The sequence below is a fragment of the Protopterus annectens genome, chromosome 5.part0 (assembly GCF_019279795.1).
Source record: "Protopterus annectens isolate FY-2018-M chromosome 5.part0, PAN1.0, whole genome shotgun sequence".
Lineage (NCBI taxonomy): Eukaryota > Metazoa > Chordata > Ceratodontiformes > Protopteridae > Protopterus > Protopterus annectens.
The window spans coordinates 959086549-959113266 of NC_056735.1; the positions used below are offsets into that span (position 1 = coordinate 959086549).

The following is a 26718-nucleotide window of genomic DNA, read 5'->3' on the forward strand; positions in this document are numbered from 1 at the left end:
AAAAGCCCAGTATTGTGTGGTATGGAACCAAATAAATCAACAATATCCAAGGTCACAAAAAGTATGTTGTGACAAAACAATTTAGATTTCACTTGCCTAAGAAAATCCCAAGAACCCTTTAACACTGTGACCCCCTTGTTTGAAAGGTCTTTCAATTTTACGTCCACATATTTGGCAAGAGGAGTGCTTATAGACCCTTCTGAAGAAACAATAAGCCATAAAGGAGGGTCAGAGGGGTCTTTATGGACTTTCGGAATGCCAAATACTGAGGGTACCCTCGGATTTTTGTTTGATAAAAAATGAATGTCTCAATATCAATAGAACCTTCAAGTAATAGATCATTTAATAAAATATTGATCTTAGAACTGGCTATATTGACCTCGTTGATAGAGACTCTAGAATACTTGGAACAATCATGTAACGGATCTTTCATTTTAGATTCATAAAGAATAACATCCATAAGTACAGTTCCACCCCCTTTATCTGGTTGCATAATTCTTATAGCCTTGTTGTTCTTCAGATCATTCAATAAACACTTCTCATCCTTCGAAAGGTTAGAATGTACTCTATATTCATTCACCATATTTCTAATTTCCCTTTCCAATAAATTTTCAAGATTTTTAAATTGAGGGTGAAGGGGAGGATTTATATTACTTTTTTTCTTAAACAAAGAGGGTACACATGTATTGGGAATTGAATCACGGAACATTAACGCCGAATTCTTTTTCCTAAGAAAAAGTTTCAAATCCACAATAGCCCTCGGAATACTAACTTTCCTGATGGGAATGAACTTGAAACCCTTGGAAAATAATTTGAAATGATCAAAATTTATATCTAAATATATAGCAGTGCGCCATTTGGTAGGGACAAACCCTGAGGTGAGGCTGTGATTGAACAGGGCACACAGGTGAGGTGCCAGTTTACTCTGTAGTTCATGTAGAACACAGCCAGGGATATAGTCATGTCCCATAGAAGCTGTATTCTTGGCTTTAGACAGTGCTGTTTTAACCTGTGCAGCAGTAATACTGGGTGCCTGACAATCTACTGGTATTTTGATTGGTCCTTTGGGGTGGGAGAGAGGTTTAAGTTGGCACTGAATCTGTCGGCCAGTATACTGGAAATATCTGTTGGCTCGGTATAGGAGGTACCATTGTGCAGTAGCTCAGAGCAGATCTGGGTATTGCCGTGGAGATTCTTTACATAACTAGAGAAGACCTTGTGGTTTTCTTTACTATCTGCTGCAATTCTGTTTTCATAGCTAGCTTTAGAGGATTTGCTGAGGGATCTCAACTTTTTGTTGAGGCTGATAAGGGAGTTTTTCCAGTCCTAGGACTTCACCTTATTCCGCATCAGTTTCCTCCTTCTGCTGTACAGTTTGTTTATGGCAGGGGACCACCAGATTGGCTTCCTTTTTTTGGCAGTGAGCGTCTTGGTTCTATTTGGTATGGTGAGATCCATGCATTTGTGTATGTGTTTGTACAGTGCATTGATGTATGATTTGGCAGTCATACAACTATTCTCCATTTGCATAGGTGCCGTAAAGTTAGCCACGTCTGTTTTTAGGAGCCAAAAGTTAGCTTTGGAGAAGTTTTCATGGTAGTTACTTTTGCAGGGGTGGGGGTGGGATGGATGTGGATTTCCAAGGTGATTCATTTGTGGTTGGATCTAACCATGGAGGAGCTGACTATTGGTGTAGAGCAACAGTCACCCATGTTAGTAATAACCAGGTCAAGGATGTTGCTAACTCTAGTGGTGGTAAGAATGAGTTGGTCCAGGGCATTTGAATTAATGAAGTCCAGGAAATGTTGGGCAAGTGTATTGGTACATGAGTAGTTTTCCCAGTGAATGGAAGGGCAATTGAAGTCGCTTAGTAAGAAAATGTTAGGTTGGACCCTAATATTCTCCAGGGTGCTTAGGAATGTGGAGTGTGAGTCTTTGGACATGGTTGGGGACCTATAGCAGGCTACGACCTGAATCACTGTCTTATCCAATGTTAGCTGCACCTGAAGTATCTCTGATGCATTATGTTGGGCTACCAGTCTGGAGGTGTGTGTATCCTTTATGAATATGGAGACACCACCGCCTTTGGAGCTTTGGTCCAAGTTCTGGGGCTGAATGGTGTGGAATGAGTTATAGCCTGGTAGTGCAGGGATGCTTTCTGCTGCCTTGAACCAGGTCTCTGTTAAAGCACAAATGTCGATTTTCTCCATTTTGAGGAGTGCTTTGAGTGTGTGCATCTTATGATTTAGACTTCTAGCACTGAGCAGCATGACCCTCAGATTGCATTTATTTATAGCTGTTACAGTGGTAATTTGGTCTTTGGAACACCGCCTAAAAAAGGCACTATAGGGGTGGCAAGAGCCTTGGCCAGTATCTGGAAGCCCAGGGGTGACAGATGTAGGTCATCTCTGGCAAAGCATCGAGACATCTGTCAGTCATGTCATCCCAGGCAGACAGATACTGGATCCCCTTAGAATGACACCAGAAACTTAGCCAATTGTTGAAATCAAGCATTTTCTGCTTGCACTGTGGTATAATTCCAGGTGATGGTAGGATGCTGCCCTGGGCTAGGGTCATATCAGCCTGGGCTATATATTCCGAGAGCTCCTCCATGTCTCTTTTCATGTAGTCCAGGGAGGTATGTCTCAGATCATTCACACCCACATGTACCAGAGTCATATTTGTACCTGTTGTTGAGAGACCTGAGTGCATGTGTTATGTGATGGATCCTGGCACCTGACAGACAGCTGACTGTTACTTTCTCCTTATTCAACCTAGTGAGTAGGAAATCAGTGTGCCTCACTATCGAGTCACCTATGACTAGAATGTTGGGCATGCTGTTTTACCTTAGGGGCTTTGGTTGAGTGTCACACTGTTTAGTAGAGTTATGTGTCTTGTGATTAGTGTTGTGTATTGGTGGTCGAGTGCGTTTCTGCCTTGGAGGTCTCTGTTGCTTGGGTAGTTTTTTATTGAGAGCCTCCGCGAAGGTGGGTGTGTGGTTTGTGTTTTTATGTGAAGGTGGTGCTGGTGTGTGTTCTGGAGGGCTGTGTGTTCCATGCAGTGTGGTGCAAGTGTTGACCTTCTCCTGTTGACCAGCTATTCCGGTCTTGGCTGGAGAGTGCATGGCTTCCAGGTTGGATATATAAATGCATGTCTCGCAAGTCTGAGTGTTGGGAAGTAAGAGGAGAGGGTTGTTGGTGTACATGAGGCAGATGCTACATTGCCTCCTGAATATCTTTGAGGCTGCCTTTTTTGTGCTGATTAATTTGGCTTTCTCCTTTGCATATGTATTGCACCATATTAAATCTCTCCTTCCTTCCCATGTCCATATTTCTTTTTTATGCCTTTCAAACGTCTCTTGATTTTGTTCTTTCTATTTTCACACTTCCTCAGTCATTTCTTTTTCCAAATGACCCAAGGTTTCTTGGTCAATATAATGTTTTTCATAAATCTGTTGTATTAATGAACACAAATTTTTATTTGAAACTTCTGATAGTTTTTCATGTGGAAGTATTTTTCTTTCCTCTAATTTCTCTCTTAATCTTTTTGTATTTCTTCTATCTGGAAATTCTGGGCTTCTTGCATAGTAATAGCAATGCACAATTTCTTTCTTGTTATCAATACTACACTTTATCATCTTTATGTCTATTTTTTATGATTTTTGTGAACTAGTACTTCCCTCTACAATGGGGGGGGGGGGTCATCATCCTCCCCCGGGCCTGGTCTAGCCCCATTGTAGGAATGTTTCCATGTCTTGAGGATTCTACACTGTCATTTCTTCCAGTCCTGGCACCAATGCGCTTGCCAGGATTGGACACTTTTTATCCTAGGTCTTGTGCACCCAGCTATCTTTTTTTTATTTTTTAAACCTACTTCTGTCCATGATATATGCTATATTTTGCCTATGGTGATTTGAGTGTGGAAAAGTTTAAGTGTATTGTCCTGTTTGATTAGCCTTGAGGTTTATTTATTTTTGATGTAAATGGATACACCTCCACCTTTAGTCCCTGTCTGTGTAGTAGCTGGTCTAAATGTGTGGAAGGCAGAATTACTTTGCACTATCAGTGTACTCTCCATGGCTTTAAACCACATCTCAGTGATCACACAGACATCAGCATTCTGTATTGTGAAGAGACCTTCTAGGGAGTGGAGTTTTGTTTAGACTCGCAGCATTGAGCAGTAACACCTTTATATTTTCTTGGTTTTGATTTGCTATGTCAGAAGTACTTTCAGTTTGGCATTGCCTAAAAAAGGCACTATGGGGAGGGGCAATGTTTTAGCTAATATTTAAAAGCCTAGAGGGCAGAAGGGCAAACTATCCTCGGCAAAGCATTGTGGCCTGTTGACTATCCCCTTCCATTTTGACAAATATTGCACCCCCTTAGAATGACACCAGAAACTAAGCCAATTATTAGTCAGTCATCTTTTGTTTGTATTGTGGCATCATCCTTGGAGAAGGTAAAATGCTGCTCAATCCTAGGCTCATACCAGCATGTGACACATATTCTGAGAGCTCCATGATGCCTCTCTTCATATAGTCTACAGAGGTACATCTCAGGTCATTTACACCCACATGGACTATGACTGAGTCATATTGGTACTTGTGGTCGAATGTAGCGAATCCTGGTCCCTGATAAGCAACTGATTATGACTTTCTCCTTACTCAACCTGGTGAGGGAGATATCAGTGTCTCTCACAATGGAGCATCCAATGACTAGAATGTTGGATTCCTTGGTGACTTGGCTTATGGGCTTGGAAGTAGAGGCTCCATGAGATGTAGTTGTATGTGTTGATGTGGGTGCTGTTTTGAAAGAGTGCATTCAGGGTGCTGAGGGTGTTTGTTGTGTGTATTTCATCTAGGAAGTCTTTGGGGTTTAGGAAGGTTACATTTAAGTGCCTCAGCATATGTGGGCCTATGTGCTTGCTTTGAATTGTGTGTGATGGGTGCAGTGTGTGTGTACTGCTGACAACCTTATTGATGTTAAGAGTGCTTTTATGTGAGAGGTTTGCCTCCAGTGACATCGTGTAAATATACCTCTCACATGCCATATCAGTTTGTTTGAAAATTAGCTGGTTGCTGGTAAACATGAGGCAGCATCTATATTGCCTCAGGATACCCATATCCACCAAGCTGGTAACGGAGATAGTGGAAAAGTTCATATCCATGGCAACAGACCATTTTTATATTGATTAGACAGTTGGAGACGTAAAGTCAGGTGTGTTCGGTTTGGAGCAATGGGTGCAGTGGTTTTCATTGCAAACCCGTTGTCCTGTGTGTAGCTAGGTACTGGTGAAATTCCAGCAGTAATTTTACAGGAAAAATGTCAGCTCAAGACATTTGTGGTTATACAGGGCACTGCCAAAAACATGAGGGAAATCTAATATGTAGATCCTGATGATTTATGGATAAAGTGTTTAAGCAGATGTTCTGATGTCACAAGTAAATCAAGCAGTACTTAATGAAAATAAAGAATTAGCTGATCAAGAATGATGAAATGAGGGGAGTCACCTGAATGACTACTGCCTGACTACTACTACTAGTGTTTGTCTCACTACAGCTTCCCTCTGCTGTGATACAATGCTCCTTTGCTTCTTCTTTCACCAGAAGCAAAACAGTAGCACCAATCCCAAGATAGGAAGCAGGCTACAGCTTGTTTTGTGATCCACAGTCTTGTCCCAGATGACATAAGGGTCTGTAGGCTTGTTGTAGACTTTTCCTGATAGATGTCTTGAATAGCAACCAGATCAATCAGAAAGGTCAACACAGACACTCACTTCCCAACCAGAAATAGTCAGGAATCTATGCACTCTGCTCCTTCTCTCACTGGAGCAAAATATAAGCACAAATTCCAGACTGACACCTATGAAGCAGTTACTAGCCTTCCAGGTGATTAGCAGTCCCCAGGAAATAATGTTTCTATAGTCCTTCTCTCATCTGGAGCAAAACAGAAGTACTAATCCTAAGATGACTACTGACAGGCAGAATGTGGACTCTCCAGTCATTGGTGGCCTTGGAGTAGATGTTGCAGATTTTAAAGGTAAGATGGAAAAAATGGTTAGTATCCTAGGAGTGCAGTGTGCATTAAGCAGTTAGATGTGAAAGAGGGGTAACTTACACTTTAGCTATCTTAGTGTAGAGCCACTAATTTTAAAAGAGCAAGATAGATTAGAAGGAGTGGGCACTTTGTATTCTGGTTCTGGTTGGGATGGCGAATAAATCTAAATAGTTGAAGGGGAGTGATTTCACAAAATAATGATTTTGTGCTTACAATAACTAATGAAAGAGGTGAGGGAAGGAGATATGTGGTCCAATTAACATAAGAGGTGGGACAGGCAGCTAGAAAGATAGCTGAATCGAAAAGCACAACAGCACTAGCATGGTAGGGTGGGGAAAAATTAATTTCGGTACTTTTCCATTCTCGGGGCAACACTGTTAACTGTTGCTGAGCTCTGAATCCAGTCTCAAAAGGTGGGAAGGATGACAGGATGGTCTGAGAGAGATGTTGGCTGGATGAATACATAATATTAATAAAAAATAGCCGTGCTGTTATCTGCGCGATGTAATAGCAATGCGGACTGTATATTACTGCTAACGTACTGACATTTATTAGTTGCACATGCACCAAGTGCTGCTTTGAAAAACAGAAAGGCCGGAGGTAACGTGGCGTAACCCCAGAGTTAATGGCTAGTATGGCGTAACTAAGCGTAAGTAGTGTACTCAAATGAGAACATTTGTCTGAGCAAGGCTTGGACACATTATTCCTCAGATTGTGTGAACAACTGTTTGGACAACGGTTTACAGTATGGAAGCTCAGCAAAATATTCTTGTGTTAGACATGCATGAGTAAAATATAGGCTTTTCTAATACTTAGAAGAGTAGAAAGTAGAGTGTCTCTTTCGTATATGTATTCGGCTAACATACTTCTCAGCTGTCTCTGATTTTGACACACATTTCAGCTTTGTCCCTCTTAATCGTTCTTTAAATTTGATTACTTTTGGAGAATGAATTAGACTTAATAAATAATGGCAACACTTACTTATATACTTGTTTCACTTCAGACAATGCATATTGAGCAACATGATCTTACTTTGTTAACAGTGCGAACATTTTAAAGCATCCCTGGTTATTGTTGGATTTGCCCCTGATTCTGTTGAAATTCATGCCTATTTAGTTTACTGTAGATTTTTTACGTGAAAAGTGGGTGATACCAAACTATATTATTAAGTAGGAGTACAACATATACACTTCTACTACACCCCTTGAAGTCTGTACACACCCCTTGAAGTCTGTACATTTATTCACAAAATGGATTACAGCTGAGGATCAAGTTAACAGTGTTGCCCCGATACTGGAAAAGTACCTTAATTTCTGTGCCAGCTGTGGTCTCTTTTAGAATACAAGTAAAACACAGTGTAAAGAAAAAGAATCTCAGTACGCAATATAGAAGAAGAAAATAAAGCAACACAAAATACAAGAAATCAAAAACAAACTAACCTTTTCCTCACAGCAAGTTGTGGCAGAGTCTGAGTGAGCTTTTCTAGTAAAGCCTTGGAATGTTTTATCTTATCCCTTAAACAGAAGGTTTAGTTCCTAGCTCCACCCATAGTTCACAGGTAATTAGCCTTAACTGGCCAGTTCCAATTTCTGTGTGACTCACAAGAGATAACCCTGTGGTCTCTTCCCTAGTTTAAATATAGAATTAAAAGCAGAATACAAGTAAGACACAGTGTAAAGACAATGAATGACAATATACAAAATAGAAAAGAAGGTAATAAAGCAAAACAAAATATAACAATGCAAAATCAAGCTAATCGTTTTCTTACAGCAAGCTGTGGCAGAGTCTGTTGGCAATCATTTCCATGTTGTTATGCAACCACCTGTATACAACAAATAACAAAAATATCACACTTTTTTTGCAATGCGGTTGATATTACCTGGGTTTCTTACATGTAACTCTATGTGCTGTATCTGAATACCACGTGTACATCACTCTTTATCTTCTCTTTTTGTAGTCTTTCTACATTGAAAATCTAGCTGAAACTAATAAACTAATGCAAGTATTATGCCTGCCATGACTCTAATTCTTATATAATTTATCCTTTGTGAGTGAAACCCTATGTTGTAAAACTGAGCAGTCCTGTATATTGACACTATATTTAAATTGTATTGGAGGTCTACATGGATTTTTAAAAGATGTTTAACCTGTGTTTTGGCACTCAGTGTATTTATAAAAGTACTATAATGCAGTTCAAAGCTTGTAATAAAAATAACCAATGCAAAATGTAAATGTAGTGCCTTTTATGAAAGAGGCATAACTGAAATGCATCCATAGACCAATCAACCCACAAGCTTAAATATAACAAACTGCTCCCCTTTGATGCCAGAGACAAGAAGGCGTTAGTTTCTATGTTCTGGAGTGGGATACCCCTGAGTTACTTCTCTTTAGTTCAGAAATCAAAATTGTATTTATCTGTTTTGGTTGTAATTCACTGCTTTGCCTGACGAAGTTGAAAAATTTCCTATTCTATTATTATATGCACTACTGTAATTCAAGAATGCATGAGACAGGCAGAAGACTATCCTTTATTTGGGTTCATATTATAACATCAAATGCTGAAAACAGCGAACAGTGTTACATCGACACATATTCAGCGAACAGTGAAAATGCTGAAACCACAGAACAGCGATTTCTTTCCTAGGGAAAGAAATCACTGTTCCAACCCCCCAAAAAAAACTATTAAACACTTCCAAACACATACACACACACCCTAACCCTAATTATACCCCCCTAAAACCAGTAAACAACTAAATACACATATGCATGTAACCCAACCATACATCTAACAAAAAAAAAGAAACAGTAAACATTTTAAAACTTATGCACTTACCTTAACCAGCACCCTAACCCTAAGGTCAGTAACTGCTGCACAATCATGCTCGGGAGCTATACCGGACAAGGGACCACACTACACTCCAGAACAGGCAAAGCAACGAAGCAGTCAAGTGACTTCTTTCCCAGGGAAAGAATTCGCTGAACAGCCGCTTCGCTGTTTTTGCCTGTTCGCTCTACATGTGTCAACAAAAACGCATTTGACAAAATGCGTTTTCGTCGTTCTAATATGAACCCCTTTATTTAACATCTGGATTAAATCATTACGTTTTAAACTGTAACATGAGATTACATAGATTAATAGAAAAGAAAGCAAGCCATAATAAGTTTCTGTTGTTAGTGGCATGTAGTACACATTTTCTTTTTAACAATTTTCATTTACTGCAAAATTACAGAAGTTGCTCAGTTCCTGCCTTCTCTTAAACATCACTCATTTCACTAATACTTTCCCAATAAATTCCATTTATCTCTAAGAAATTTGTTCCTTCCATTTTCAAAATATCCCACATCAATTCCTTTTATCTCGTTTACAATATCCATAACTTCCTCTCCAGTGGCAATATATTTTGATTTCTGTTTTATGGTAATTGCTTTGCGGCAGCCAATAACATTAAACTTAATAAGGCCTTACTATGATTAGACATTTCAGATGCTGTATTCTAGCTCAAAAGAATCATTTTCTTAGTTAAAACCATTTGATCCCCCAGTACTTCTGTCATGCATAATTTACTGGATACCTTAGATCTGTAGTTTATCAAGTAAATAATGGACAGGCTAAACGAACTTTGTGAACTCTCTTTCTCCATCAGAATGTCTGTCTCTTTTAACCATGAGAGATTATTGGAACAACCTCCCTGAAAAGGTTGTAGGAGGAATAAGCTGGTGGTGATAGGGGATTTACACTCACTACTGACATACTTTCTTTCAGCTTAGATGATTAAGATTTCATTCACCTGAACTCTTTGCCTTTCTTTTAGCTGGCTATTAAAAATCTCGCATCATGGTTAAATGAAGCATGGACGTAAGCTCCTCTTGATATAATTCATAGTGATGGGGAGCCAGACCCTGTACCAACAAATGATGAAAGAAAGGCAGGAAGCAATCTTGAATGGGATGCCAGTCTATCATGGGGCAAATGCACACTTAAAAGCAGATGGTACTTGGAGCAGTTTGGAGCATTATCACATTAGCTACCTGCATGTCTTTGAGATATAGGAGAAAAGTATGCAGGTAGGGACATGCGAATTTGGTACACAAGGCATCTCAACCAGAAGCCAAACCAAATATCAATAGGCTATGAGTCAGCAGTTTTTTACCGCTGCACCACTGTGTTTATTATATATACACTATTAGAATTCAAGCATGCATGTGGCTAGCATCAGGTTATCCTTAAAGAGCTCCTCTGAGCCCCAGTGTATACAGACAGAAGTACAGTATGGGTTAATACTCAATCCCATCTTTTTGCCAGCATTTATAAACACTCTTCCTGCAACTGGATATATTTTTATGACATATCATACATAGATATTTAGTTCCATGGTATGCTTTATCATCACATAAAATTGCTAAAATATTTCCAACAAGACTTCAGAATTTAAATGATAGAACATAAAAAGCAATATAACCATTTGCGTGGTTTGTGGCAACTCTGAAAAACTGGGCAAGATCATGTTTACCTGATGCATCAAGCAGCCTGATGGAACTTGTATCGATGCCATAAGATACCTTTGCATCTGGCTAGACTCCATTTTCACTTTTAAGTCACAATTGAGTACCCTTAAGTCCTAAATAATTAAACAAGTAAACAAGCCAGCTTTGTTTGGAAAATATCAGTGTTTCTCTGCCCCAATGCATTCAAAGACATTTCCAAGATATACCTTTACCTCATATAAAATGTAAGTGCATAAGTTAATACTAGGCTGATGGTTTAGTAGATCATCTGTAACCTAACTACATGATCCTGCACTGAAATTACAAAAACATGGAATAATACCATACCTCTTGAAACAAAGTATTGTACCTAGTTTCAACCCCTTTACATAAGAGCTTGAGAAGGCTAAATCAGGAGTGTACATTTATTAGAATTGCCAGTCTTGTCATCCAGGTAATGTTTGGGAGTTACTATGCTATTTAATGTTCGCAGATGATTTCTAGGCTAACGACTCACGGGGCCTTAGTCAGGGGGCTACTATACTTCAATAAAAGCTAATTTACTGTTCAGACATGATTTCTAGATTAATGACCCATGGAGCCTTCTTTAGCCTAGACATGATTCCCAAAGGTGAGAATCAAACCCTGCATAATATGTCTGTAAGCAAACATCTTAACCATCATGCCGACCATCAAATCTCACTGAGGTGTTTTTTCTCCCTTGCTGCCAAACTCCATAATAAAACCATCTCTATACGATATCTGCAACTTCTCTCACTTGACTGCCTCATTCCAGAACCCCCAAACCAAACTGCACTGTATTGACTACTTTTTCTCTTATTCTTGTACCCCAGCTCTACTAATCCCTACCTGCCACCTGAAAGAAAGCTTCACTTTTCCCACCTTCAGAGCACAACTCAAAAGGCACCTCCATCAAAAATCTAACTGCAAATGCTTTTCCACTGGACACATCAAGTGACTCCTCCCTCACCTACATCACTTCTACTTCCACCCTCTATTCTTACCTGGTGCTTACCTCCAATAGTTACTACTAAAATTAATCCACATGTATTTTTCCTCCTCTATAGTTGCTATTTTTTTTCGATTGTCTGCTGGACTTTACACCTTCTCTGATTACTTCATGTTTGTGCATAAGTTCTGTTTTATTTATTTTTTGTGAATTTCTTCACCTGGGCTGTGCCTGCAAATTGTCTATTGTGATCAGTGCAGTACCCCAGTAAACAATCTTAAATAAACAAATAAATAAATAAATGTTAGCGTGGAAGTTTAGATCTCTTGACTGGGTGTTTTTATGGTGTTATTATTTTTGTGGATATGTATGAGTTTGCACAGGAGTGGCTCTTTCAAAATCTGGAATTTGGTGCAGATGGTTAAGGCTGTAAGCTGTAGTCCCTGTAGTACAGGGTGTGATTCCCTTAGTCCTTGTTTGCCTAGTGCGTGACTTTGAGCAAGTCACTTAACCAGACAGTGCTCCTAAAAAGGAACTGTGCATACAGTGGGCATACCTGGTTAACAAATGGGTATTATTAATATTAGGCAAGGCAAAGGTAGCCTCTCAGGCATCAATAGAAAATTTTAAGGAGTTAGTATGTTTTAAGGCAGTCAGGGTATCTCAAGGAGGACACGGCCTTGACGGTTTTAGAAAAGAAACACTGTAGTCTCATGAGCTGGGTCAAATGTCTAGATAAGTACACACCAAAAAGGGCACTATACTTCATTATTGGCCTGATAAGGTAAGAGTAAAAGGGGATAATTTATACCATTGGTGATTAGTCTGGCTATATAAAAGGGTTTCCTAACAGCAGAGATCACATGGTGGTAAAAGAATAGCTCATTGTCTATGAAAGTGTCCAAGTCCCTAATGACTTAGGCTGTTCTAGGGGTCATTTTCAACATTTAATGAACTAATTTAGCTAATTGAATAATTGTGACAGTATATAAATGTTGTTGTAATTCTGTTCTAGGGGGTGTCATTTAGAGACAGAATCAGGGATTCTCAGATATGCCAAAGGGCAAAATACTGCATTTCTTGACATTTAATATGCGGCTGTGATTCATATACCACTTTTTAGTGCATGCTAGGTCCACTCAGAGAATCAAGAGGTCAGTAAGGGTATTTATGGCAGCTCCTGGTGTATCATCATCAGCCAAGCTCATCAGTCTTAATGTCAAAGAAATAGATTACAAAGAGGTGTGGTCCTAGGATACGGACTCCTGGGAGACATGGCTGGTAACTACTCATTTAGATGAGAGCGTGCCTTTAATATTACTAGACTGGGTTCAGTCAGTGAACAAATTTGGCATCCAGTGGGAAACATGGGGGTTTCAATTTAATTGGATTAGCATATCAATAATGGTGGAATGTAGAATGGTATCAAAGATCTTGGTCAAGTCCAGGTATGCAGTGTGAACTGATTTGTCTGAAACTAAAGTTTCAGTGGTCTGTTCAAAAAGTTCACCACGTTTAAGAGGCAGGATATGTCTTTAACAAACCCAAACTGCTTTGGTACAAGTTTTAAAGATTCCCTATGGATGGTCAACAATACAACAAAACTGTTCCATGAAATTTGTGGAAACATTATCCAGATACTATGAACGTACTATTGACAGGGAAATCCTTAATGTTAGCAAATTATGTGATGATAGTAATCAATATAAGGACCAACCGTTTTTTTCCACCCTATTGTCTAGACTTAGCTCAGACTTACTTACCTTTGAACAACAACTCAAGGAAAGGAAACTCAAAAAATGTCAAAGGGACCAAACAGATTATGGCAAAGGTCATCCCTTTCAACATACTAGACATGGTAGGTTTGAAGGTGGTTATCATAAAACCAATACCACCCCTAAAAGCAAACGTCCCAAGTCCATTCTTAGAAAATGCAATACACATACTGATTCATCGGGGGGTGATTCCTCTTCTGGTATGGATTTGAACACACAGCAAACCTCAGATTCCCCCATCCCCAAACGTAATAACAGTGTGGCCCCTTTAGGCCTTACAAGAGGGGAGGCAGGAAACATCGAAAAAATAAGAAGTTTGGAGGGCCTAATGGAACTGTTGACAAACAAATAAACAAGTATGCTAGAACAAATGTACTATTTCTGATGTAATATTATTACAAATAGATTCCGAGAGAGAGGTTATCCCATGGGACATGTTCTGCAGGCCAGCACTTGGGCCAACAACTCATCAAGGCAGGACTTGCTCACCTACAAATCTAGGGAACAGGGAACAACACAGCCAATCAGGTTCGTTACAACATATGCTAAGAATTCAGAAGTACTCATGAATAATGTCAAGAGTAATTGGAATATCTTTCAAAAGCCACCCAGAATTATCTGATATAATACCTGAGAAATGTTTATTTTCTTTTCGGAAAGGAAAAAATTTAGCTTCATGTCTGAGTCATTATAAACATACACATTCTGCTGGTACTATGCAATTAACACAAACTACTTTAACTGCTGAACATCTTGTTGGATGTTTCCCTTGTGGGCATTGTATCAATTGTGACAAAATTATGAAATCCAGACAATTCACAAGTAGGAATTGCTCAAAGGTTTATGATATCCATTTTTTTTGCAAATTGTAGTAGTGAGTGGCTTATTTATCTGGCCATATGCAGTTGTGGGTCCTTTTATGTCAGCCAGACATCGAGGCCATTGAGATTGCGGATATCAGAACATTATTAAAACTAGAAAAATCAATAGTGCTTTGTATAAACATACTCTGAAACACAAAACTGCCAAATTCTCCTTTATTATTATTGACGTGATCAAGGGCAATAAACTGAATAAGACTGGTTGGCACTCTATTCTAGATACCAAAGAAAAGAAATGGATCACTAAATTAGGTGCTTTGTTCTCACCTGGATTAAATGAGCATTTTTGAGTGGACCAATGAGATGTGAGCATATTCAATATTTAAACTGCAACATTATGCATTTCATGTTTTCTCACTGAAGCAGGCTGTGCTTTGTTGCCAGCCGAAACCGGTCTGAATGTTATAATAATTGCTTTCCAATAAAAAAGGTTGGATTTTTATCTACACATTGGATCCTTCTTTAGTTTGCTGGCTCCGTTTTGGTTTTTTGAGATTACTGGAGGATTTTGGTGCCGTGCAACGTTCCCCGTGCAGGAGGTTGTATTTGACTGTAACATTATCTGACTCACAAACTGTTTTGCTAAATAAAGGTCTCTCTTTTATACCGTGTTTTTATTGTTCCTGAAGACACATTTGCACAAGATGTGACAGCATTTTGCAGATTGCTTAACTTAAAAAAGTATTTTCATGACAACAAATATGATGATGTTACTGTTGATAATTTTAAATACCACAAATCCACCTTTGTCCCACCCATGCATCCTTGTGTGAGTCTTTTCCAAAATAGTGTTCTCAAAGATCTACACTTTACTTCGGGTATGACTTACCCCAAATATAACAATCTCTCAAAGACAGATATGTCAACCTTACAGGAAATTATCAATAACAAAAATTTGGTTATGATCTCTGCAGACAAAGGTGGTGCTGTGGTAGTCATGAATTGGACCCAATATGATGCTGAGGCTCAGAGACAGCTGGAAGATGCCAGATATTATACCAAAATGCCTCTTGATCCAACATCTATGTTTAAACAACAAATAGATATGTTTTTGGATTCAGCAGTAGAAAATTGCATCATTACACAAAACACCAAAAATCATCTTATTATATCTGATTCCAATAGCCAATACATCTATTTTCTGCCCAAAATTCACAAAGATCCTTTGCATCCCCCAGGCAGACCAATTGTGGCAGGTAATGGCTCCTTAACTGAACCACTATCTGAATTTCTAACTAAACACTTCAAACCAGTATTGAGATGGGTAAGATCTAGAATTCAAGATACCACAGAATTTTTAGGTATCATAAATGACATGCAAATTGAAGACGACTGGTTGTTATGCACCCTGGATGTTAGTGCACTATACACCAACATACCACATTGGGCAGGGCTTGATCCAGTAGAATATTGGCTATACAAATCAGAGTTATACAAACCTGGCTTTAGCATTTTTCTTATATGCCTAACTGAACATGTTCTTACCAAAAATGTTTTCTTCTATGGAAAACAATGTTATCTCCAAATATGGGGTACTGCAATGGGCACATCATTTGCCCCCATATATGCAGATCTATATATGGCATACATAGAAGAACAAATCATTTATGATGTTACACACAACATATATTTAATGGAAATTGATATTTGGCGTAGATATCTGGATGACTGCTGGATGGTGTGGAGGTCTGATGTAGAATACCTGATGGAATTTGCTGAGTATCTCAATGACAATAAATGGGGTTTACATTTTACTATCAACTATGACCAACACAAGATCACATATTTGTATGTGCTGGTAACAAGGAATAAGGATAACACCCTCCGCACAGAAGTATTCAGAAAATATCCAGAATATAACACCTTACTCCACGCATCCAGCTTTCATCCAGCACATATTACCAAAAACATCTCTAAGTCTCAATTTATTAGGATGAGACGTATTTGCACAGAAGAAAATACCTTTCAGGTTTTTCGTAAAGATCTGTCAAACAGGTTTAAAGAAAGGGGCTATAGTATGGGTTATGTATATACAGCAAGCAATTATGCTGCAAATCTGGACAGGGAAGACCTTCTCAAGTACAAACATAAATCACAAAACAAAGGTAATAATTTATGATTCATTACTACATACGGTAGAAATACAAATAGAGTCATTGATGCTATCAGACGACATTGGAACATTCTCCTAGCTGACAATGTTTTGTCACAACATTTATCTGAGACTTGCAGGTTTTCATTTAGAAGGGGGAAAAATCTCGGATCTCATTTCAGTCACTACAAACATCACCATGATGCTATTAAACAGAATATGATCCAAACCCACATTTCTGGAGATAAACTCATGGGCTGCATGCCATGTGGTCATTGCAGCCATTGTAAACATGTGCTTAAAACCAAACAATTTTCCAGCAGTAATTGCAGTACTATATATGACATCAGGTTTTTTGCAAATTGCAGCATGGATTGGATTATCTATTTGGCCTCTTGCGGTTGTCATGCATTTTACATAGGACAAACATCTAGGCCTCTCAAGTTACGTATTTCTGAACACCTTAGTGATGTAAAATGTAAAATAATGAGTAACATCTTGTATAAACACACTCTTAAACATACCACAGCAAGATTTCATTTTACCATCATTGATAAAATAATAGGCGACAGATCTAACAAATCTGGGTGGCACAGCAAACTAAATATAAAAGAAAAGAAATGGATTGTTAAATTAGGTGGACTTTTCCAGCCTGGTCTTAATGAATATTTATGATTTTGTATACTAATGAATATTCATGAGCTCACCAATGAAACTTTGTGCCTAATTATGTCAATGTATAAAAAGAACCTCAAGATGACATGAATATTTACACTGATGAAGGCTAGGTTAACACCATAGCCGAAACCGGTCTGTTATTTTTGTGGTTATTTTTGTGTTTTTTTATTTTTTGTAACTAATTAAATTAGTTCATACAGCCCACAGTTGCTGGCTTCTGCTTTTTGTTAACCATGTGTTTTTGAGCCGTGCAATCACTTCCGTGCAGGGGAATTCTTTTTGACTGTTCAAAAAGTCCACCAAGTTTATGAGGCAGGATATGTCTTTAACAAACCCAAACTGCTTTGGTATAAGTTTTAAAGATTCCCTATGTCTTTGTTAATAAGTTCCAAAATAATGCACTCTATTACCATACAGATAAGGCTGGTGAAGCTTATGGGCCTATAGTTCTCTGGATCAGTAGCAGGCCCCCTTTGTGGAGTGAGATGAATACAGCAATTCTCCATGCCTCTGGCAGGAATCCAGTGGAGAGGCTGAGATTGAGTAGGCTTAATAACAAGTATGACAGAAAATGTTTGGCCCTAAAACTAAGACAGCCAGCATATTATCAGGCCCATCCAGCTATTAGTTTTGGACAGAGCACTTAGGACTTGTTCAGATGTGATTGGAGTTCTTCAGAAGTCTTGTTAGTACACAGACAAAAGTGCTTGACAATAAAGCTGTTTTCTGGAGCTTCAGTGGTCTACCTTCTCCTTCATTTTATTGGTGTTTTCTACTTCTGATTACCACTTCTACTTATTCCCCTTGTGGGGTATCTAAACTTGCTGTTAGGAATGAGACAGAGAAAGTTCCCATTAAATTAGGCAGAGCTCATAGTGCTTCATATTTTATTTATTTGCAGGTTAGAAGAATGTTTGCTTTTTCCAGGCCATTGTCAGTAAGATCTGAAAGTTCCTACAGGAGTCATTCCATTCCATTCCATTACTGTTATTAAAATATTCTGTGAAAATAGATGTTAGAGGTTTTTATCGAAGTCCAGCAAAGAATGCTCTTTGTCTCCTCCCCTGCTGGTACCAAAGCTGACAGAGACAGTTTTCCTTTGCTCAGCTTTTAGCCAGGACATTCAGATTCTCCTTCCCTACTAATCCTCATTGGGGCACTGGTCCCAGTCAGGGTAGAATGTGACATACAGCTGTAGATGCTTACACTGACATATGTGTTGATGTTGGCTATGATCTCAGTTTCATGACAGCAGGATTCAGGGTGGTACCTTCTATATCAACCTTGCCACTGGTGCCAATGCATTCAACACTGATGCTATTGGTAGCAGGCATTTCTTCAGGCCTAGGGCTTGGAACCATCCACTGGGATTAGTTTTGACACCAATTTCTATTGCCAATCTCATCTAAATCAGCTTTGCAGCCTTTGAGGTCTAGACTCTTGATGTTAAAAGCCAAGATTGATGAACATCTTGGTCCTATTGTTGGGGATGGGGGCAGGATAAGAATGTCAGGATTGGGTTGGGAAGGATGCTCTCAGTCTTGACATCTGTTCCCACTTTGGCGTTGGACAGATGGGGCTAGTCCCACTGGCTTTGAGTGAGATGTCAGCATCAGTCATAACCTCAGTGATGCCAACTGCCCTACATTTGCTGCCACTGGCACCTGTGCCTACACTGACTTCAGCCTCAACACACGGCACTTCTTTGCCTCACTCAGCATCTTCTTGAACACATAGAAGGGTCAGAGACTTTTTCTTTGTCTTTAGACTCATCACCTCTGTAGCCTGGTAAGAGGCATAGTTGCAATTTTACCTTCAGAGAGGGTACCAGTAACTTTCCCTACCTGAGATCTATTGGGTAAGCAGTTTCCAATTCAGTGGACAATGTAGGGGTTTAGGTTATGTTTGTCTAACTTTTCAGCAATAAGCATAGAGAAAAGTGTCAAAAGCCATAGCCAGTTCAAGATAAGCAGTATGTACAGAGTGACCACTATCCAAAGCCTTTGTACCCTTTTCAAACATGTTTACTAGGTGCAGAAAGGAGGAATTGCCCTTCACAAAACCAAACTGAGTGTGGTGTAAATTAGTCAAATTGCCCATTTCCTCAGAGAGTTCTGCTGTGGTACATTACATGACTTTGCAAATAGGTATGTATAGGGTACCTCCCTTGTGTAGATGAGTCATTTTTGCTGTTCTCCAGACATTAGGAACAAATCCTGTGGATAAGCTAAGCTTGAATAGTTTAAGTAGAGGCTCAAATAGTGCATATTTAGCAGTTATGAAAATATTGCCTGATATAGTGTCTTGTGCTATGGAAATATTACTTTTAAACTTTTGACAGTGATTTTAAGACTTGTTCCAAGGTGATTGCAGGGAACATTAAATTTTGTGTGTGTGTGTGTGTGGGGGGGGGTGGCAGTGTAATGTGCTAGGTGAGTAATATTAGCACTGAATGGGTATGCTAATATATTGGCTTTATCCTTGGAATTGAAATGTGTGCTTGTATTATGCATGAGCTCAGTGCATTGTTGACCTTCAGTGGTGCACCCTATGGACCATTCTTTAAATAATAATTCCATTTGCCATTTCAGGAATCTCTGGTCAATACTTTCTGACTTAAGGAAATGACTCTTCACTTGTTTGTTTGTTTATTGCCTGATTGAAGTGTGCAAGACTCCTTTTCAATGGAGGCCCAGGGAGAAAAGGTCCACAAAAGTATACATTTAATTAATAAAAAGAACAAATGTAGACAATATAGAAAACTATAATACAGTAGAATACAACATAACAAAATTAATGACTTGGCACAATGATTGTTTTCAAGAGAAGGGATAAAGAATAGTTACAAAGCAGTGTAAGATACTTAGTCTGTAAAGAGAAGGGGGAAGTACTAATGAGAGTGGAAAACGTTATAATTAGGCAGACACAGAAGTGCAAAGCGGCATTATCAAAGGGAAGATTGTTGGAGCAGTTTGCAGACAGAGATTTGGTGTAAGTGGACAGGCAACAGTTACAGTTGGATGAGAGAGCAAGACTGGTGGTGCCTATGATGATAAAGGGCAGGTAGCCTGATTACAAGGAAAGTGTGGAGTTAGCAGAAACAAAATATACCAAGTATATAGCCAATTTATTAGCATATGTATAACCAATTTATTAGCATATGCATTCGATGCTAAATAGTTAGGGAAGGAAATCAAGAAATGTAAAGGTGAGTTTAGCCGGGTGAGATGGAACAAGAGCAGTGCCAGGAATGAAATAGGTTGTCCTTTAGTTTGATTTTGAAGCAGATAGGGAAGGATATTTGCCTAATACGATTAGGGAGGGAGTTCCATGATTAAGTTAGATACTTAGGTAAGCTATAGAGAGCCGTCACACATATTGTATGATTTTTTTGACCTGAAGTAGATTTGTGTCTGATTAATAAAGGGGTCTTGTTAGAATGCACCACTGTATGAGTGGACTGAGTGAGGAAGGGGTATTTGTCAGGAAAGAAGACAGTTTATATATTGATGTAGCACTTGTGACAGCTGTTTTTACATATATATATATGGTTTTTGTATATTCCATCAAGAACATAATTTTTTTTCTTCAAGAGTACCATTGCTGACTGTATGCATAGCATTATGAGAAGAAAAATAAAAAAGTGCTAGCTTGTGTTTCAGGAACTTATCATAGTGACTTATGTTTGACAGCTTCTTGGAATTTTTTTTTTTAATTTTCATCCTGTTGTCTTGGGCCTGGGTGATTTGATAAACATTTTAATACCATTCTGCTCCACAAATGTCTTAAATTTTACTGTTTTTTACCATGGACAACTACTAATTTGTTTAGGCAAGAGAATTCTTTCAAACTCTGCTCCTACAATTCATATCTTTCCAGTAATAATTTGCTCCATACAGATAATATCTGACTACCCCGGCCTCAGTATGCATAAAACTGGTGCACAGCTGCAGATCTGCATTCCATGCCTTATGATTCATCTGCCAGCTGTCAGTACCATGATTCATGGCCAGAGACTGTGGTCCTGTGGCTAAGATAGAGTGCTTTCCTGAATCACAGACTAGACTACACAGTACACAGTTGCATGCTGTGCACATCAGTTACAGATGGGGCTGGGGCACTAAGTAGGCAGTCTTCCTATTGCAACCTCTTGCATTTGCTGACTGCAATGAGCACCATTCTGACAAATGTATGAAGGCAGGGACTGTACCATACCTACACATTCCTTATCTCAGCTGGTGCTCTGTGTTTGTATTTATTCTGTAAGTGTAAAGACAGATACTGCAGAGAGTTATGATGCTTGTTGTAGCATCTGATGAAGGGCTTATATGCTAGACATCTTTAGCAGTTGCACTTTTTTAGTGCAGCATGTTAGTGCTGTTGTGTAATTGGAGTACTGGGTTCCTTCCCATTGTTTTACTGAACACTATCACTCATCCTGCTTTGCATGCACAGACAGAAGTGATTCATGCTAGTTTTCATCTCCTTTGCTCTATCTGCAGAACAGGGAATTTGCTAATATGGGATGTATGTGGGGAAGCGGGCTGTCCAGTTACTGGTAGGAGTGGTATGACTTCAATGATTTGAGCGTAAGAACATGTGCGACTATAACAGTGGGCTTGTTTGTACCACAAGGATCCATGTTGCCAGTAGGAATTTTCCTACCCTGAAATATATCTCTATGTCTGTCTTTTGCAATTGTGCTGTTGATGTAGCTCCACTCTTCAGGATGAGTAATACAGTTGCAAGAAAGGAGAATCAGTCCGTCCAGGGAGATGAACCTGAATGTTTTAGTATGTGTTTTCAAGTCCTTTAGCATATGTAGGTGACATCTTCTTCTCTGTAGCTGTTGGTAATGCCTCTGAATTGCAGACCAGTCTGGAGTTGCTCATATGCAGTGTTCCATGCATGGAGCACTGTGGCTATATAATGAGGCAACCCCATGTACAAGAACTTAACCCTACTGTGTATTTGCCATTATGAATAACAAAAGACCCTGGTATGTCATTATGAATCACCAAGGACTGCCTAATAGCCCTACTCCACAGCTCACAATGTGGATAATTAAAACCCTGAGGGTGCATTAACTATATGTTCACAATGTGGATTGCTAGAACCCGGAGTATGCACTAACTATATTTAACAACACTGTCTTAAAGAGGACCTACAACGTCACTATATGTTATGACAGCTCATCAGCATTCTGCCATTTTAAATAATCAATAGTTACACAATGGAAATATTTTAAATCTTATTAAAGTGCATTTTGCTCAAAGACATACCTCTCAACTGTCTAGATTTTTCCCTCATATGTTGCCCTGTTCCTCATAAAATGTGTGCTTTTCTGGCAGATCAGTGAGGACTGAAGTCATTAAATATTGACAGACATTTGAGTTTCAGATGATATCCCCCAGAAACTATGTGCTAATACAAAGCTGTTATTCTAGCAACTTTCTAAGTTTATAAAAGCAATAATTAAAATTTGTCCCCGTTTTGAGGCCCTTGTCACCCCATTATTTTTGGCTTTTTCCAGATTTCTTGTATTAAGAGGGTGACAGATATGCTACATAGTGAAGGTAAATGTTATATTTCACTGAGTTCAGTAGTTGCAGTGAAAAAATGTATCACTGTGACAGCTATGGCTACAGAAAATTTAGAATAAAGTAGTCAATTTAATTTCGTAATGTTATAGAATAAAGTAGTCAATTTAATTTTGTTATAGTAATCAGTTATGTATATTACATAATCACTAATATGTGTGTTGAAAATGCAGAACTACTAATCCATCATATAATTAGTGTTAAACAACTGTTGCAGTATTAATAACAGCAAATGTAAAATAATGACAGTTCCTAACTTTCACAGATGGATGGTGTCTTATATAGTGGGACTGTACTATTGTAATTGTCCTATCAAACATATTGTTTTTGGGTAAGTCTCATCACAGATATGTTACCCTGTATACACTGTAAATTCATGTCAATTTTTTTACTGTAAGTTCATGTAATTTTCTTGAACTTTACAATTTTGTAATTTTGTAATATGCCTTTACATATGATAAACTGTGGAGCATTTTTTTTCCAGGACATCTGCTGAAAACGGGTCATGTGATCCAGTTGGACTATCACAGTGAACAAATGTCAATTAAATAAAAAAATAAATACATGTTTTGCTGCTCTGTAGGCACTATGAAGCTAATATTCAAAGAATGAGCTCTGTAGGAAGCAGGGCTGTTTGTGCAGGGCTACAATAGGTGTTTGCCTGAGGCAAAGGGATAGGGGTCAGATGGACAGATGTGTGACCTGTTTTAATATCAAAGTATAGTTATGCTGTACCACTCTATTTTTTTTCAGGCAAGGCTCTTTGTTTTCATCATTTTTGCAGAGGATTTTTTTACATACATGTTAATTTTTTCTCATAAAAATAAATTGCTATTGTAGAGTCATTAAAATTTCATAATGATAATTAGTAATGTACATTATAAAGAATGCATCACTTTTTTCTAGAGATCAACAGAGACACAGCACTATTTCACCCCTTCCCTTTAGTTCTGTATTTTCATCTTCACTACAACAAACTTCTACCCCTCCCAGTAATAGAGCATTACACTTCTAACCTCCATCTCTCCTTGCTACTGCTTTGTCTTCCCTTATCTCCCTTTATCTTTTTATCTGTTTTCCTCCATTCTTTCCTTTATGTTCTACCATTTTCCCACTCCCTTTACACATTAAATAAAACCTTTATTTCTGTATTCTTATACACTGCTTTCTTACTTAAAATGCTGTCTTACAAGTGTATTTGGTTATAACATGTATAACTCATATGATATCTGCATTATACATTCTTTATTCACTGTATTTAATTATTTAACATTTAAATTTATTGGATCTTTGCTTCTTGGGACACTGCTGAAAAGGGGCCTTGCATGGCCCAGTAAACAAAAAGAATAAAATTAACAAATGAATAAAATATGAACATACCAAATGGACAGTTTACTACCTAGAGGATGGTACACATTTTAAATCTTAGTATTTGCTTTAGTTGTTGGTTTCTAGATGTTTGCCAGATGTTGTTTGTGGATTTCATGCACCTTTTATAGCTCAGGCCGCTAAAATCAATGCACTTACCTGATTATCAAATAAAACACTGAAATGCAATGCATGTAAGTTACCAGGTTAAAACTGGCTTAATAATATTATAGATAAACATATGCAATGCAGGCTGAAATATTTCAGACATAAAAGAACATCTAACACTTTGGGTATATAGCCAATTGAGAAAGGCATTTTGTTTTGCCTGACTTCAATGACTAGGGATTAGTCTGAAAAGTGACACTAAAGATTCGTTCTTAAGACTTTTTTCCACTTGTTCTGGTCTTCTTTTTTCCTTTGCACCCACTTATCCAGCCTGCTGTGGAAAGTTATAAGAACTTTCAAGAAATACCATAAAACTGTTCTCAATCAGATTAATATTTGCTAGGCCAAAATCTGATCTTCCCGATTATTGCAGCAAGAACTATGTTTATTTATTTTTTTCGTCTTAAAAAGAGCTCAGGTGTGAACTGCCTTTCAAAGAAGGCTACTGTCATGAATGCTGTTAACAACTGTCAAAACTTTTCCCGGAACTGACAGGGGAGGGGCAAAGCAGCTGTAGGGGTACAGACCACCACCAGTAAACTCTGACATTAACAAGTGTAAGTGTTACTTGAAAATCTCTCCTCTGTCTATGAGTTGAAGCTATTTTGAAAGTGACCCTGCAGGCAAAGCTTTGCCTGAGGGAGAGAGGGAGAGGGGGAGAGAGAGAGACACACACACACACAAGAGAAGGAAAGAGAGAGAGAGAGAGCGGTAGAGCAGCTGTTTGGAACCATGACTGAAGATGACGGATTCAGTTGTCGTGGAGGGACATGTCAAATTGAGAGATGGAAAAAAGGTTTGAAAACCTGGATATTTTCACTTTCTTCACTCCCGTTTCTCTTTGGCCCTGCAGTTTTAGTGAGTGACCCAGGAGTACTATTGTAATATGTTTTTTGTTCCTTTCCAGTGGAAGAGTAGATGGCTTGTACTACGAAAGCCCTCCCCTGTAGCAGGTATGGAATGCTCTTCTCTGTGCTATATTTGACTCTGGATTACTGCAGTAGCATAACTGAATGTTCTTTATGGCTTTCCAAAGTAGAAAGCAGAGAAGTGTTTAAGCCATGCTTTGATTAATTTATTTCATGATTTTTAAGCAAAAGAAATGAGAAAAAAACATTAATGAACTTTGAAAACTGTATTCTGTTAAACATATTCTAGTACAATACTGGTGCAGAAGTACTTATAGTTTGGAAAAGTTGGGAAATGTGGCAACTTTAAAATAAACCAACCAGAATGCGTGAGAAAAAAAAACAGGAACAAGAAAGTAACGGACGGACAAATACATCGCAAGTCTTTCATTTAGTTTATTAATTTGGCTGGTCCACTCATTAGAAAGGCAAAATTATTGTCAGAAGTGATTCTTGAAACACAGGCAAACACATTCTTTATATATTTATTTTGTAAAAAAAAAATCCCTGTCTAAAAAAGGAATATACAAGGTTTGATGTAATAATGATAAAATTACTGGAAAATGGTATTCTGATACTGTTTGGCAGAAACAAATTCTTGGAAAGCAAAATGCACCATTTCATTGGTCAGAAAGAAACAACCAACATACTAAAATTAATGTTTTAGCTTTATCACAGAAATGCATTTTCCAGAGCCATTAGCATTTATTTCTACACTAAAGGAGATGCTTCTGAGTAATTTAGCCATTGTAAATCTATAGCAATAGCGTTTCATTTATTTTTGTAGCTGCCAAGTTTAGTATTGCTAGATCACATCACATTTAGCTATCTAGCTGGAACTCTAAAAGAGAAAGCATCTATTAGCATTTGTTTGAAAATTGCACATAATTCTTTATTTTGATTTTCATTTTTCATTGCTTCCTGTGAAAGTAATGTCAAAATTCAGCACAAGACTTTACAATCTTACAGCTGATAAAGCTAGATTACTAACATTTTTATATCCATTCCATAACAATATTTTTTACTGCTGGAAGTTTGTTAACATATTTTAGTATGTTCCCTAGACTCTATCATTCTTAGAACATTGTACTATAGAAGGCACTTTGGTTTCTCTGTGTTTTGTATATATCTTGGTGGAAATTTCATTATCAAAAAAGAAATACATCTACACCTCTCCACCCTCCCCCAATATACATGTGCATTTTACTTCCTTGTGTGACACATACTACATTAATGTGTAATAGTAATAGTAGTAGGAAATAGAAAATGTAATATTAATTTACTACTACTAATAATAATAATAATGGCATAATATTGCATGACTGTATGTTGAGACTGAAGAGAAGTATAAACTCTTCTTATGGAAATTAAATCACACTCACCCAACATTTATGAGGCAGGGTAGCTTTGCTTGCTTTCTACATTGTCTTTGAAATATGTATAAATGCTTATGAATGTATTAAGCCACATCTGTATGAAATTTGTATAATATTTCAAAGTCATTCTCCTGTCCACTGACCTGTAAACTACATATTTAATTTTATGTCTGTGCTATGTTTCCTATAATCATTTTGTGGTCCACACATAGTCCTTAGATTATATCCCCAAATCAGGAAAAAGACAAATTTGTTAATCACTTTTCTGATGTAACAAATGTGCTTAACAAGGTTTTGGTAAGCATAACGTTGTTAAGCATCTTTTACAGCTGTTATGCTCTAGTCTCATGTTGGATCATAA

The 26718-nt window shown here is 38.1% G+C and overlaps 1 protein-coding gene across 1 annotated transcript in view; it reads left to right on the forward strand.

Moving 5' to 3' along the window:
* The first annotated feature begins 24763 nt into the window (after positions 1-24763).
* Positions 24764-26718, forward strand: part of DOK7 (docking protein 7) — a 949191-nt gene continuing 947236 nt past the window's right edge. Inside the window, exons 1-2 of the mRNA XM_044072729.1 lie at positions 24764-24869; positions 24981-25026. Coding sequence (XP_043928664.1) covers positions 24816-24869; positions 24981-25026 — 100 coding nt within the window. The 5' untranslated portion in view covers positions 24764-24815. The remainder of the gene's footprint in view (positions 24870-24980; positions 25027-26718) is intronic.